This window comes from Pelodiscus sinensis, chromosome 30 (assembly GCF_052426305.1).
Source record: "Pelodiscus sinensis isolate ZL-2025 chromosome 30, ASM5242630v1, whole genome shotgun sequence".
Classification (NCBI taxonomy): Eukaryota; Metazoa; Chordata; order Testudines; family Trionychidae; genus Pelodiscus; species Pelodiscus sinensis.
Window position 1 is genome coordinate 13537632 of NC_143081.1, and position 16972 is coordinate 13554603.

A 16972-nucleotide genomic window follows, 5' to 3' on the forward strand; every position below is an offset into this window, starting at 1 on the left:
CGAACCTGTCTGACCAGTTATCTCCCAGGGAGCAGAACAATGGGAAGAAGGGGAGGGGAGCTCTGGCTGGGGGCAGGGCTGGAAGTGAGGGAGTTAGTTTCTGTCTGAGAGCATGGAGGAGACATCCTAGGAAAAGGTGCTGGAATTTAGGGGCCCAGTCTCCCCCATCTCAAGGGGGGCTGAGGCATCATAGGCCTGACTTGTAACCAGATTACATCTGTGCTGTACTGTATCCTGGAGAAGCAATAAACTCCCTCTGTTCTACTGGCTGATGGAGTCTGTCCGTGCCATTATAGGGGTGCAGGAGATGAGAAAACCCCAATGCGCCGTCACACAGATGCATGGAGAAATATGACTTTCTAACCCTGGTACTCCAGAAGCAAGTGCCTGACACATGAACTATGGAGGGCAACCTCTGTCTAACCACTAGAAAGTGACTAGGAAGTCAACTTATCATACCGTGGTTTGTGTCAAATAGGGGCTATGCGATTATGAAGGAGTCAAGGGAGCAAAAAGGTACTGTCATGGCAAGGATGTTTCTGCTGTGAAAAAATGACTGTAAAATTCCACCCTTGGCTATGAAAGCCGAGCGAGGTTCCTCCCAACTCACACATCATCATCATACGGCAACCCCTCAGAGACTTTTTCACAGGAAAATGCTATTCCTCAAGAGTTTGTCTTCTAATATCTCTTTTTCTCTAGTTGGCAACTAGGAGTACTCCTGTTTTGAAATTCAGTGCTATGGATGGGGAACTGTGATTGGGGTCATTCTGGTTTTTTTAAATTAATTGTAATTTTCCCCATCAAGGTGTATCGCTAAAAATCAACCCTTCAAACTAAATCTGAACAGGATTGCCAGGCCAGAGCTTTTACTCTCCACAAAACCGGCAGGCAGTAAATTTGTGCAATAGTCATAAGATCTGATTTAAAAAAGAGCTTAGAGCCAGATTTTTAAAGGTTGTTTTGGAATCTAAAGATGTAGAATAATCAAATCATGGAACCACAGAATCCTAGAACTGGAAGGGACCTTGAGAGGTCATCAAGTCCAGTCCCCTGCCCTCACGGCAGAACCAATCACCATCTAGCTCATCCCTGACAGGTGTCTGTCTAATCTGCTCTTAAATATCTCCACAGATGGAGATTCCACAACCTCCCTAGGCAATTTATTCCAGTGTTTAATCACCCTGACAGTTAGGAAGTTTTTCCTAATGTCCAACCTAAACCTCCCTTGCTGCAATTTAAGCCAATTGCTTCTTGTCCTATCATCAGAGGTTAAGGAGAATAGTTTTTCTCCCTCCTTCTTATAACACGGTTAGATACTTGAAAGCCCATTTAAGTCTTCTCTTTTCCAGACTAAACAAACCCAATTCTTTCAGTCTTCCCTCATTGGCTATGTTTTCTAGACCTTCAATAATTTTTGTTGCTCTTCTCTGGACCTTCTCCAGTTAGTCCACATCTTTCCTGAAATGTGGCACCCAGAACTGGATACGACATTCCAGTTCATCTTAATTAGTGCAGAGTAGAGCTCAAGAATGACTTCTTGTGTCTTGCTCGCAACACTCCTATTAATGTGCCCCAGAATCATGTTTGCTTTTCTTGCAATAGTGCCACACTGTTGACCCAGATTTTGATAGAGAGATTTTCAAAGGGCACTAAAGCACCTAATTCCCATTTAAATAAATAGGAGTTAGATAAATTCATGCAGATAAATACATAAGTGGCTAAATAATTAAAAAAAACATGAGCACTGACCCTGCACTTGCAAGAACTGATCAGGTTTTTCAAAGTGCTTAATCTCCAAGGGAACATCTACACTGCGGAACAATTTTGGGATACTAGAGGTATCCTGAAATAGCTATTTCACGTCTATTGAAGCCGCCCATTATTGCAAAATAGATTTCTAAATAATGGGTGGCTTATTCCGATGTCCCGAGGGTTAAGGGGAATTTTGGAATAGTGCATTAATTACAAAATAAGCTATTTTTAAATACAATCGAAATAAGCTACACAATTGGCATAGTGAAGATTGTGTAGCTTATTTTGAACTAAGGGTTCCGTGTAGACGCACCTCAGCAGTACACCTCACCTGCCCTTTCTTAGCAACAGGAGATGTTGGAATCTATTTCACAACTTTGGAGAAGCTAAACAAGTTACTTAGATATCTAAATTGAGGTGGAGATAAATTGCTTCAGATTGGAACCACGGGGAACATTTCGCAAATTTTTTTTCTTATTGAAAAACAAAACAAAAACAAATTGGCAAAACCAGAACCAGTTTCTGGAAAGATCTGGCTTCTTAGAACTGCCAAAGTGAAAATAATGTTGGGAAAAAAAATGAACAATACTGGTCAAAATGAGTTTTTCTTTAGGAATTTGAGTGAATTAGACTAAAAATGCCCACATTCAAAAAAACCTCAATGGTGCGTATTGAAATTATCAAAACAAAATCTATTGAATGACCTGAACATTTCAGGGGGATTTTTGACCAACAAACATTTTGATTTTTCTCCTGATTTGGAATAGAAAAATAATATTGAAATCTTAATGTGTTTCACCACTTGGGGAAAACTGGTTCCCATTCAGGTCTGTTTTAGATGTGAGCTATTAGCCTCCTGACTTCATCTAGAAATAGGGGTGCTCAAAATACACAAAAACAAGGCTTGGAGGTGCTGTTGGCACCACAAACTAATCTAACTTTGAGCGTAAGTCTCCCTCCTCACCCATTGGAACAAAATTCATTGAAGATTCCTTGGCAATACATTTTTCTCCCTTTCCTCTTATGAGTCATCCATGAATCTCACCTCTAAATGCATTTGCATCCATGGGCATGTATTGTCCCACAATAGGGTAACCAGCTGTCCTGGTTTTATATTTGTAGCTTCATCTTATACAAGCACCTATTTCCTCCACTCCCTCCCGATTTTTCATACTTGCTACCAGATCAATCTATCCCACAATCTGAGGAAGAAACAGAGAAGCAAATTTCAGCTCTGATATTCCTCCTGCTAATGTTGAATACAAATAAGCTTACCAGGTACCCCATATTTAGCCTAGGGAATGGTCACCCTACACTAGATGCCTAAATACCATTACCAACTGACTTTTGGTGCATTTCTGGTCTTTTTGTCCTAGTGAGGTAGGACAGGAAAACACTGATATACCCCTCAATAGATGCACTCTGAGGTGGGTGTAATGAGTGAACAGGAAACCATGCAGCATCAGGTGGTGCCTCTTTGAAAGGAAAACAACCGAAGGAACAGCTGTGAAACAGAACGAAACTCACCTGCGTTCTATGTGCCCAGTGCTCATGAGGTGATGTGTATCCCTCTCTCACATCTCCATCAGAGATGCAAGAAAAAATATAGCAGATCTTCCATCTCATCTCCTAATTAATCCACAAAAGGTGGTTGACTAAACCAGACCTCAAACAAGTTAAGACTCTGGTATCTAGGAGGAGAAAACTCTTTTGAATGCAGTTTTACTGGCTCTCTGATCTGTCACTAACCCCACTTCAGAATTAAAGCCATCCCTTTCTTGGGATCGGGGATTTACGGCAAAAGCCAAGAGGACACATGTCTGATTCCTTTGGGATTGAATCCCTTATGTTATTCCATTTTAACAACCTAACACTCCTTATGGGTGTGCAATTCATTAACATTTTGCTTCGTACGCAGCTGACAACACCAAATCATAGAACTCTAGACCCAGGACTCTCTGTGTTGTAATTGCAACACATCACAGAGCCCTAAAACTGGATGGGACCTCCAGAGGGCCATCTGATTCCCTGCCCTCACAGGAGGGCCAAGCACCATCTAGATTATCCCTTATAGATGTCCATCTCACCTGCTCTTAAATGTTTCCAATGATGGGGATTCCACAACCCCTCTAGGCAATTTATTCCTGTGTTTAACCATCCTGACAGGCAGGAAGTTTTTCCTAATGTGCAGCCTAAACCTCCCTTGCTGCAATTTAAGCCCATTGCTTCTTGTCCCATCCCCAGAGGCCGAGGAGAACAATTTTTCTCCCTCCTTCTTGTAACACCCTTTTAGATACTTGAAAACTGCTATCATGTCCCCTCTCAGTGTTCTTTCCAAACCAAACAAGCTCAATTCTTTCAGTCATCCCTCATGGGTCATGTTTTCTAGACCTTTAATCATTTTTGCTTCTCTTCTCTGGACCTTCTCCAGTTTCTCCACATCTTTCTTGAAGGGTGGTGCCCAGAACTGGACACAATACTCCAATTGAGGCCTAATTAGTGCACAGGAGAGGGGAAGATTTTTTTTCAAGTCTTGCTCGCAACACTCCTGTTACTGCATCCCAGAATCATATTTGCTTTTTTTTCCACACTGTTGACTCATATTTAGCTTGTAGTCTACTATGACCCCTAGATTCTTTTCTGCAGTTTTCCTTCCTAGATAGTTGGTTCTCATTCTGTATGTGTGAAACCAGTTGTTCCTTCCTAGGTGAGAATACTTTACATTTGTCCTTAATAAACTTTATCCTATTTATCTCAGGCCATTTCTCCAATTTGTCCAGATCATTTTGAATTATGACCCTATCAATAGCACTTACAACCCCTCCCAACTAGGTATCGTCTGCAAACTTAATAAGCGTACTCTCTGTGCCAATATCTAAATCGTTGATGAAGACATTAAACAGAATTGGTCACAAAACATACCCCTATGGAACCCCACTTGTTATTCCTTTTCAACATGACTGTGAACCATTAGCCCCATCTAAGTTGTTTTTGCCTAGTTTATTGATAAGAAGGTCATGTGAGACCATATCAAATATCTTACTAAAGTCTAGGTATACCACATCCTCTGCTTCTCCGTTATCCACAAGGCTTGTTATCCTATCAAAGAAAGCTATGTGATCCGTTTGACATGATTGGTTCTTAACAAATCTATGCTGGCTGTTACCAGTCATCTTACTAATTTCCAGGTGTTTGCAGATGAAATTCCTTAATTATTTGCTCCATTATCTCTGTCCTGGTACAGAAGTTAAACTCACTGCTCTGTAGTTTCCTGGGTTGTTCTTTTACCCCTTTTTATAGATGGGTGCTAGATTTGCCCTTTTCCAGTTTTCTGGAATCTCTCCCGACTCCCATGACTTTTCAAAGTTGGTAGCTAAAGGCTCAGATACCTCCTCTATCAGCTCCTGAATATTCTCAAATCCATTTCATCAGGCCCTGGTGACTTGAAGACAAAACTTCTCTACGTAATTTTTAACTTGTCCCCTTTTAAAAAGAAAAATTAACTTCTAAACCTACCCCATTTCCACTGGCATTCACTATATTAGGCATCCGGTCACCACCAACCTTCTTGGTAAAAAACAAAACAAAGAAGTCATTAAGCACCTCTGCCATTTCCAAGTTTTCTGTTGTTATTTTTCTCTCTTCACTGAGCAATGGGCCTACCCTGTCTTTGGTCTTCCTCTAGCTTCTAAACATTTGGGCTGTGTCTACACTGGGCCACTTATTCCGGAAAATCAGCCGCTTTTCCGGAATAAGCTGTGAGCTGTCTACACTGGCCCTTGAATTTCTGGAAAAGCAACAACGCTCTACTGTACAAAATCAGCCGCTATTCCGGAAAAACTATTCTGCTCCCGCTCGGGCATAAGTCCTTATTCCGGAACACTGTTCCGGAAAAGGGCCAGTGTAGACAGCCCAGTAGTCTTTTCCGGAAAAAAGCCACAATCGCGAAAATGGCGATCGGGGCTCTTTTCCGGAAAAGCGTGTCTACATTGGCCACAGACGCTTTTCCAGAAAAAGGGCTTTTCCGGAAAAGCATCCTACCAATGTAGACGCTCCTTTTCCTGAAAAACTGAAAACGGAATAGTATTCCGTTTTAATCATTTCCGGAAATTCATGCCAGTGTAGACACAGCCTTGTGGAATGTTTTCTTGTTGCCTTTATGTCTCTAGCTAGATTGAGCTCATTTTGTGCCTTCACCTTTCTAATCATGCCCCTACATACTTGTGTTATTTGTTTATACTCCTTATACTTATTTTTCCTTTGTAATTTTCCTTTTTTAATATACCCCCTTTTTGATTTTTAGATCATGTAAGATCTCCTGGGTAAGCCAAGGTGGTCTCTTGCTATGCTTCCTATTTTTCCTATGTAGTGGAGTAGTTTCCTGTTGGGCCCTTAATAATGTCCTTTTGAAAAAACTGCCAACTCTCTTCAGTTGTTTTTCTTCTTAGTTTTGCTCCCCATAGGACGTTACCTACCAGCTCCTGGAGGTTCCTAAAATCTGCCTTCCTGAAATCCCTTGTCTCTGTTTTTCTGTTCTCCCTTCTCCCGTTCCTTAGAATCATGAACTCTCTGATTTCATGGTCACTTTCACCCAAGCTGCCTTCCACTTTCAAATTCTTAGCCAGTTCCTCCCTATTTGTTAAAATCAAATCTATAACAGCTCCCACCCCCAGTAGCTTTCTCAGCCTTCTGAAATACAAAATAGTTTCCAATGCACTCCAAGAACGTATTGGATAATCTGTGCCCTGCTGTGTTATTTTTCCAACAGATGTCTGGACAGTTGAAGTCTCCCATCACCACCACATTCTGCGCTGTGGATGATTTTGTTAGTTATTTAAAAACCCTGATCCACCTCTTCTGCCTGGGCTTGTGGTCTGTAGAAGACCTCTAGCATGACATCACCTTTATTTTTTACCCCTTTTTATCTAAGTCTGAGATTCTCAACAAGTCTGTCTCCTGCGTCCATCTCAGCCTCGGTCTACGTATATGCATTTTTAATATCTAAGGCAGGGCTACTCAACTTTGGAAGCCCCAGGGTCCACAATGATATTCACAGCATATGCTGAGGGCCGCAACTTAATCTTTGTATTCATGCCTGACAGTGTGAAAGAAGCTGTTTGCATATATTTGCATGTATATGCAACCATGTTTAAGGTAAGATTACACTACACTACACTACATTTAATCTGTTCTGCTGGTATTAACAAAATGCAATATTTACCTGATTTCCACCCAATGACACCACTTTTAATGAGCAATTAGGGTGTGTCTAGACTACAGGGTTTTGTCGACAAGAGTGGACTTTTGTCGACAAAACTATACCTGCGTCCACACTGCCTTTGAATTATGTCGACATAACGTCGACAAAACTCAGCAGTTTTGTCGACGTATGTAAAACTCATTCTACGAGGAATAACGCCTTTTATCGACAGAGTTCTGTCGATAGAAGGCATTATTGCATCTGCACTGTCCTTTGCGTCTACACTGTTATGTTGACAAAGCGGCTTGCTTTGTCGACAGAACTGGATGTAATCTAGACGCTCTTTGTCGACAGAAGCTTTGTCGACAGTAACTGTCAACAAAAATTCTGTTGACAAAACCCTGTAGTCTAGACAGACCCTTAGAGTCCAGGAATTTAACTGCTAAAATGCATATCACCAGAAGTCCATTATACTGGCTAATTTTTTGTTTTGGCTCCCACCCGCGTGCGGCACATTGAGTAGCCCTTGTCTAAGGCAAATCCTCGCCCCGTTTTCCCATGCCTATCCTTCCTGAGCAAGCTGTACCCTTCTACACCAATATTCCAATCGTGTGTATTATCCCACCAAGTCTCTGTGATACCAGCGATGTCAGAGTTGTGTGTATTTACTAGCACTTCAACTTCTTCCTGCTTATTCCCCATATGCCTTGCGTTTCTATACAGGCATCTAAGATACTGATTTGTTTTCACCCCCCAGTTTCTGCCTTGTCACTCCTTTATCTCTGCTGTTATAGCCCATGTGCCCTGCCATTTCTGACCCATTTCCAAGGTCTCCATGTTTTTCACTTGCCTGTGGGCTTTGGTCACCTGCCCCCATCGAATCTAGTTTAAAGCCTAGGTTCACCTCCTGGCTGGGGAAAAATTCAGAAAATACCAGGCATCTTAGGTGTCCGGTATTCTCTGAATTTTTTTCCCGGACAGGAGGCGAAAATACCAGACTCTCTGGGGGTATGTCTACACTACAAAGTTAGTTCGAACTAACGGACGTTAGTTCGAACTAACTTTAATAGGTGCTACACTAGCGCTCCGCTAGTTTGAATTTGAATCGAACTAGCGGAGCGCTTAGTTCGAACTAGGAAAACCTCATATTACGAGGACTAACGCCTAGTTCGAACTAGCTAGTTCGAACTAAGGGCTGTGTAGCCCTTTAGTTCGAACTAGTGGGAGGCTAGCCCTCCCCAGGTTTCCCTGGTGGCCACTCTGGCCAACACCAGGGAAACTCTACTGCCCCCCTCCCGGCCCCGGAGCCCTTAAAGGGGCACGGGCTGGCTACGGTGCCCGTGCCAGGTGCAAGCCTGCCAGCACCCAGCTAGCAGACCCTGCACCTGGCACGGCACAGAGCCACCCACCCGATGCCCCCCAGCCCACCCCCTCTTCCCGGGACCAGGCTGGCGGCTCCCGGGAGCTTGCCCTGGACCGCAAGAGGCGGGCACCTTCCTGGGCTAGTGCGGACATCATGGACCTCGTCCACGATCTCCGCATTAGGCACAGGAAAGTGGCCGTCTAGGGCAGGAGAGCTGCCAGCCTGGCCACCCAGGACCAGGTGTGCATGAAAATCAAGGGGGTCCACTGAGACCCCCGACCCTGAGCCCTGAGCTTACAATGGCCGTACTGGGTCAGACCAAAGGTCCATCTAGCCCAGTAGCCTGTCTGCCAACAGCGGCCAACCCTAGGGACCCTGGAGGGGATGGACCGAAGACAATGACCAAGCCATTTGTCTCGTGCCATCCCTCTCCAGCCTTCCACAAACTTTGGGCAGGGACACCACTCCTACCCTCTGGCTAATAGGACTCCATGGACCCAACCTCCATGACTTGATCTCACTTCCCTTTAAACTCTGTTCTAGTTCTAGCCTTCACAGCCTCCTGCAGCAAGGAGTTCCACAGGTTAACTATTTGCTTTGTCAACAACAACAACAACAACTTTCTCTTACTAGTTTCAAGCCTGATACCCATTCCTTTCCTTTGGTATCCTCTAGTCCTTCTTTATGGGAACTCAGGAACAACTTTTCTCAATGCACCCTCTCCACCCAACCCCTGCTTTTAGAGACCTCTATCCTGTCCCCCCTCCGTCTCCTCGTTTCTAAGCTGAACAGTCCCAGTCTCTGTAGCCTTTCTTCATCTGGGACCTGTTCCCAACCCCTGATCATGTTAGTTGCCCTCCCCTCTCCCAGCCTTTCTCTTCCCCTCTCCCACCTCCTTTTCCCAGTCTCCCCCAGTTTTTTTCAATAAAGACAGAGTCAATGTTGGAAGAAACGTTATCTTTATTTTGTACATCAATAAGAAGGGGGGCTAGGGAAGGGTAAGTGGAAGGAGGTGAGGGAGGAATGGGGTACGAGCCCCCGATGGGGAGGACTGGGCTGGCTCTGCGGGCTTCTGGGGGTGGAAGCTCTCCTGCAGCCCCCCAATTACTCCCTCTCCCCAGATGGCAGCCTGCGGCAAGTGCAGCCGGGCTGATGGCCGAGTGGTGTGATGTGCCCAGTGTGGGCACTCAGGGCACTCCAAGCCAGAACTTCTTTGCAAGCGGGGCACCCCTTAGAACTGTGTGTCCGGGGTGGGGGTCGGGACCCTTTAAGCGCAGCCCTCGGCTAGCCTGAGACAGTATCTCCACGCTCTAAGTCCTCCTTTTATGCCCTGCCGGCACTGCTTCCGGCCATCATTAAGCCCTGTTCAGAGTCCACTCAATGTGGACTTACTAGTTCGAACTAGCAAAACGCTAGTTGGAACTAGTTTTTAGTTCTAGATGCGTTAGTTCGAACTAGCTTAGTTCGAATTAACTAATTCGAACTAAGTTAGTTCGAACTAGCGCTGTAGTGTAGACATACCCTGGGTGAATACCTCACTAGGTTAGCCAGTCTGCATCCAAAGATGGTCTTCCCCTTCCTCGAAAGGTAAACCCCATCTCTGTTTAGCAGGGATCTTCACCAACCCACTCATTACATATTTTAATACAAATTTTACACTAAGGTCCGGTTGACTAACACAGTACATTCAAAAACTGGCAAGATGTACATGTAAATGCCTGTTAAAATGGCCTCGTTACCATGTGAATGGCTCTTTCACAGCTTCAGTGCTCTGCTAGTCGGTCTGGCCAGCATTGTCCCTTGGTCTTCTCCAAAGAAGGAGAACCACAGATCCGAGATAGAAAGAGCAGTGTGGGTGGACATTAGACACAGCTGTGCCCCAAATTTTCAGGTGCCCTATGCCGCGGGGTGTTCTGTACCTGGGTAATGGTGGGGCCTTGTTTAACATTTCCCACTCCAACTCCTGTTTGCTTAAACTTGGGTTAAATATCTCCTTGGTCTTTACATCAGCTTCGTTTTTACAGCCAAGTTTCAGCTGCTTCCAAAAAGTAGGGCGATGACAAAAGGATGGAATCACTGCCCTTGAGAATGCCCTGGAGCCAGCTTCCCAACAGCTGTAATATTTCAAAGGGTTCCAAGAGGAAACTGAGCTTTGAGGTGGTGTAGATCTCAGAGGTGCCCATACAAGAGTGGCTTGACATGACTGAGCTTTAAGTCATGGGAAAGTCACCGTTTCGACAGGTTTCATTCTGCATTTGTCCCTTACTGCCCTTAGCATTCCAGCTGGGGTTTGTCAGAAGAAGCTAGGAAAGTAACATACGCTCAACCCTTTGAAAAACTCAACTCCTATCCATGCTCCTAGACCAGTGGACCCCCAAACTGGGGAGCATGAAGGGGGAGCATGGAGGAACATTTGGGTGAGAATGGCAGAGTGTGGGTGGGCAAACTTGAGGTGGGGAGAGGTTACATGATTCCCCTGGTGTGGCCCTGTGCAGCTGAGTCATTAACACACACACACACATACACAAATGGGCATTGGTTATTTTCCTCACTGTGGTTTGTGGGGAGCTACTATCTGGCTGCTTTCTCAGCTTACCATGTTTTAGATACAACCAGAAAACAAAATCTTACAACTTCATAGACACTGCAGCTGTACTTATTTATATAGACTTTCAGGAGTTCATCGCCTTTCCCTTCATACCTCACGTGACATGCTTTATATGCAATATCACACTTCTGTACATCATGAGGGATATGGGGGTTACATGCTGCTCCCCCAGGGTACAGAGCATCCAACCCTAAAAACAAGTAAGATCCAAACACACTTCCCACCACCAACTAACTCCCTTAGTCCTTTTAAGATCATAGAATCATAGAATACCAGAACTGGAAGGGACATCAAGAGGTCATCGAGTCCAGTCCCCTGCCCTCATGGCAGGACCAAATACTGTCTAGACCATCCCTGATAGACATTTATCTAACCTGCTCTTAAATATCTCCACAGATGGAGATTCCACAACCCTCCTAGGCAATTTATTCCAGTGCTTAACCACCTGGACAGGTTTTTCCGAATGTCCAACCTAAATCTCCCTTGCTGTGATTTAAGCCCATTGCTCCTTGTCCTGTCCTCAGAGGCCAAGGAGAACAATTTTTCTCCCTCCTCCTTGTAACACCCTTGTTTGTATCGCTGTACAGTCACAGAGTGAGTATCTTTGGCCAGTTCTCACCACTGGTAAACATTGTCCCGGGCATACATTGGTTAAGTATACCTGTAGCAACTCAAGGGCACTAATGCTCTGCTTCACTGAGAGTAAACCTGGCAGGGCCCCTTCACTACTAATTGGGTCTGTGGTTTTGGGAAGATCGATCAGAGCCTGCGGTATGGTTTCTGGGTCCAGGGCCAGTGTAGCATGCAGAGAGAACACACAGATGCGGCCAAGAACTGACAACACACCCAACTGGCTACGAACAAATCGGTTCAACCACTCACCATGCTACACACTAGCACAAAACCTGAACAGGCAGCTGAGTATGTGTCTCTGCTTTTTTATTGGATGTTCATCCTCATGGATCTTCGGGTTACCCAGGAGCCGGATGGTTCTTTGCCCACAAGAGTCTCCTCAGAGCTGCCTTCACCTCCTTGTTGTTCAGGCTGTAGATGATTGGGTTTAACATAGGCGTTAAGATGCTGTACTGGATGGACACCAGAACATCCAGCAGCACCGAGGAGGCCGAGTTGGGTCTGAAATACCTAAACAAGCCTGCTCCGTAGCATAGACCCACCACAATGAGGTGAGAGCTGCAGGTGGAGAAGGCTTTACGCCTGCCCTCATCAGAGCGTATCCTCAGGATGGTGCCAAGGATATGAATGTAGGAGCCCAGAGTGGAGGAGAATGAGACCAGACCAATCACCATGGCAGAGGTGAGAAACACCGTGTTGCTTGTGAAGGTCTCTGAGCAGGACAGAGCCACCAGGGAGGGCAGCTCACAGATGAAATGGTGAATGGTGTTGGGCCCACACAAATATAAGGCTGACAAAGGGATTACATTGCTGAGGGCATACAAAGATCCGATCAGCCATGCACCAGCCACCAGCTGACAGCAAACACGTTTGTTCATAGTTGTCACATAATGCAGTGGGTCACAGATGGCGGCGTATCGATCGTAAGCCATCGCAGAGAGAATGAACACCTCGCTGCACCCTGACAGGAGGAGGAAGAACATCTGGGCAATGCAGCTGCTGACAGAAATGGTTTTCTGCTCCGACAGGAGGGTCTCCAGCATCTTCGGCACGATGGCTGAGGAGAAGCAGATATCTGAGAAGGACAAATGGGAGAGGAGGAAGTACATGGGGGACCCTAAGTGGGGATCTGCCTGTGTTACCCACATGATCGCCCCATTGCCCCCTAGGGTGGTCAGGTAAATAAGTAGAAACACCATGAAGAGGAACTTCTGCATCTGTGGGTCACTGGACAGCCCCAGGAAAATAAACTCGGTCACTGTTGTCTGGTTAGCCATGGTCATTTATTCAGCAAAACCTTTGAAGAACAGAAAGAAATGAATCATTGGGAAGCACTTTTTAGTACCGAGCACCTCTTGCACCTCCTCCAGCATTTCCCCGTGGCAACTAGCAGGCACGGGTGTGATTGCCAAAGGGATTTAGACACCTAAAGATGCAGACAGGTACTTTGCAGGATTTGCCAATGTGCCAAGGCACCTAGGGAGGCATTTTGAAAGCTCCTTGCGGGAGCTCTGTGGGAACGAGGCAGCTAGACTCTTGAAAATCCCATTATGTGCCTGGACACCTGAAAAATGTATCCATCAGTGTCAATTGATGTTAGTGGCGCCTGGCCTGCTGAGCCCAGGTTTGGGCTGTGCGACCTAACACACAGAGTCACAGCACCGCTCGCTAACTGGGACGGGGGAAGATTCTCCACCCCTCAGCAAAGCCCCGGTGTGGTGAGGAGGAAGCTATTTCCAGCCTGGTTGCTCCCCAACCTTGCAGGTCCCCCAGCAGGGACTCTTAGCCCCCTCTTCACATGCTGCCCCCCTGCCCTAGTCTTGCCCCCAGGGCGTGTATGGCTGCGCTGTCCTGTAGGCACCCTCACCTGCTGAGCCACCTCGCTGGCTGTGTTGGCTGACACCCCTGCAGTGAGGTTTCCTGAACCTTGTTGCAGAAGACATCCTTAGGGCTTAACTTAGAAAGGAACAATCAGTTTCACACATACAGAATGGGAAGCGACTGTCTAAGAAGGAGTACGGCAGAAAGGGATCTAGGGGTTATAGTGGACCACAAGTTAAATATGAGTCAACAGTGTGATGCTGTTGCAAAAAAAGCAAACATGATTTGGGGATTCATTAACAGGTGTGTTGTGAGCAAGATATGAGGAGTCATTCTTCCACTCTACTCTGCACTGGTTAGGCCTCAGTTGGAGTATTGTGTCCAGTTCTGGGCACCACATTTCAAGAAAGATGTGGAGAAATTGGAGAGGGTCCAGAGAAGAGCAACAAGAATGATTAAAGGTCTAGAGAACATGAGCTATGAGGGAAGGCTGAAGGAACTGGGTTTGTTTAGTTTAGAAAAGAGAAGACTGAGAGGGGAAATGATAGCAGTTTTCAGGCATCTAAAAGGGTGTCGTAAGGAGGAGGGAGAAAACTTGTTCATCTTGGCCTCTGAGGATGGAAGAAGAAGCAATGGGCTTAAACTGCAGCAAGGGAGGTTTTGGTTGGACATTAGGAAAAAGTTCCTACCTGTCAGGGTGGTCAAACGCTGGAATAAATTGCCTAGGGAGGTTGTGGAATCTCCATCTCTGGAGATATTTAAGAGCAGGTTAGATAAATTTCTATCAGGAATGGTCTAGACAGTATTTGGTCCTGCCATGAGGGCCGGGGACTGGACTCGATGACCTCTCGAGGTCCCTTCCAATCCTCGTATTCTATGATTCTATGATTAACCCCTTCCTCCCCATATCTGTAGCCAGGGACAGGAGGCATCTGTATTATATCTGTGGCGAGCAGCAGTGTGGCGGTTTCAGCTGGTTTTCATGGGCAAGTAGGGAGAAGCTGCTTCTAGCCACAGGTGAGTGGAGGTAGTCGGGAGGGAGGAGATGACCTCTGGAAAGACGTGGACCAGGTCACCACTGTCCTCACCCCGTTCAGCTGTAAGCAGCTCCCATCCCTTCCCGCCTGCACAGTGCTGAAAGGCTGCTGCTGGCCGCGTTCATCTGTGGACCCTCACAGAAATCTGGAGAGGGGATCTGTGAGCTTGTGTGCCCCCACGTTTCCTTGAGAAGACCCGGCTCTAGGTACCATGAGAGGAGGGTCCGTCTTGGGGGTCTAGCCATGCAGGAGGGTGGGGACCACTGGGCAGAGAGGGTGGGGCCAGGTCCATCAGTCACCAGAGAGACGTATGGGCGTGTGTGTGTGTCACCTCTTCCAAGGCAAACCTTAAGGAAATAAAAAGAGTCCAGCTATGCACTATTTCCTTCTATGAACTCAGTCATTTGAAGGCTTGTACTGCACATTTTGGATTAACTGCCATTGAACTCACTTGATTACGAGTAATTTTACCAGGTATTCAGCCTAGGGACAAAGGGCCACCCTACACTAGATGCCAAAACGCCATTACCGATCTGACCCTCGGTGCATTTCTGACCTGTGTATCCTCTGCTGTGTACTTACGGTCATCATTTACGCTTGTGGGGAGGGAGAGGAAAAGAAAAAGGTTGATCTAATGAGTGTACAGCTAACCATGCAGCACCAGGTGCTGCCTCTTTGAAAGGAAAACGACCAATGGAACAGCCGTGAAACGGAACGAAACTCACCTGCATTCTATGAGGTGAAGCGTATCCCTCTCTCACATCTCGGTCACAGATGCAAAAATAAACAGAGCAGATCTTCCATCTCCCAATTAATCCATCAAAGGCTGCTGAATATACCAGACCTCAAACAGGCAAGCCCCTGGTAACTGGGAGGAGACAACTGTTGTGTATGGAGTTTTACTAGCTCTCTGATCTGTCACTAACCACACTTAGGAAATAAAAACATCGCTTTCTCTCGATCAGATATTTATTGCAAAAGCCGAGAGGACATGTGTATCTGATACCCTTGGGATCCGTTCCCTGATGTTGCATCCCAACAGTCATTATGGGGTTAGCAGTTCATTATCCCAGGTGACAACACCAAACAGACATAAATAAATTATCTGAGTTTACCTATTTTTATGTATGGGTGTATTAGAAGACTTACCTAGGTCCTCAGAGGATATCACCAAATTTCAGGAAAAATGTGGGCAAATAGGAAAAAGTCCAGAGAAGAGCAACAAAAATGATTAAAGGTCTAGAAAATATGATCTATGAAGGAAGATTGGGAAAAAAAGAGAAGACTAAGAAGGGGCATTATAGTTTTCAAGTACAAAAAATTGTTATAAGGAGGAAGGAAAATAATTGTTCTTCTTAACCTCTGAGGATAGGACAAGAAGTAGTAGGCAGCAAGAGAGGTTTAGGTTGGACATTAGGAAAAACTTCCTATCTGTGAGGGAGGTGAAGCTCTGGAATAAATTGCCTAGGGAGGTTGTGGAATTTCCATCACCGGAGATATTTAAGAGCAAGTTAGACAAGCACCTGTCAGAGATAACTAGACAGTGCTTGGTCCTGCCATGTATGCAGGGGATGACTTCACAAGGTCCCTTCCAGTCCTATGAGTCTATGCATATTAATTTTGGCCACCTTTTGTGGCTGAATTGAGACTTCTGTGGCATGTTTCATGTGGGGTGGGCTCTCCTGGGCTATGTCTAGACTGCAGGCTTCTTTCGAAAGAGGCTCTTTCGAAAGCATCTTTCAAAAGAGCCTCTTTCGAAAGAGAGCGTCTAGACTGCATGGAGAAATTTCGAAAAAGCGGCTTGCTTTTTTGAAAGAAAGCATCCAGTGAGTCTGGATGCTCTCTTTCGAAGAAGCCCTATTTACATTGAAGAACGCCTTCTTTCGAAAGAGGAACTTTCGAAAGAAGGCGTTCTTCCTTGTAAATTGAGGTTTACCGCCATCGAAAGAAAAGCCGCGTTCTTTCGAATTAATTTCGAAAGAACGCGGCTTGAGTCTGGACGCAGGGGAAGTTTTTTCGAAAAAAGGCTACTTTTTTCGAAAAAAACCCTGAGTCTGGACACAGCCCTGGTGACCTCCCCTGTTGTTGTGGGCATTCACATTTCTTAAAACCACACTGCAGATCTCTGAAGATGGTGGCCAACCATGAAAGTTCCATTGGAAGTGACTGTCCATAAATTGCTTCCGAAATCTGTAGCAGAACCAGGACTAGAAGCCAGTTTTCCTTGGCTTGAGGCCACCAGACCATCTCTTCACTTCTGGTAGGCCCTTGTGCACCATTGACGACACGCTTTCCAGTGAACACTTCTGCAATGAACCAAGACGGGGCTGAGAGCTGCCTGGAAAACAGAATTTCCTTCCTGAGGGTGTAATGTTCATAGTTCCATCCTGAGTTGACAGCCAAGGGACAGAAAGGCTACGTCTATACTGCACCCTAGTTCGAAATAAGATACACTGCTTGAACTACACAAATTGCGTATCGTATTTCGATCTTATTTTGAAATAGTTTGTTTCATAATATGGCAGTCTATACAGCGCCAAATTTTAAAACAACCC

At 45.6% G+C, this 16972-nt stretch overlaps 1 protein-coding gene across 1 annotated transcript; it reads right to left on the bottom strand.

Annotated features, from left to right (window-relative positions):
• Window positions 1-11897: 11897 nt before the first annotated feature.
• Window positions 11898-12842, bottom strand: LOC102447042 (olfactory receptor 5BS1-like). Its single transcript, XM_006135643.3, has one exon. It carries the CDS (start codon window positions 12840-12842, stop codon window positions 11898-11900), a length of 945 nt encoding a protein of 314 aa, XP_006135705.3.
• Between the last annotated feature and the right edge of the window lie 4130 nt (window positions 12843-16972).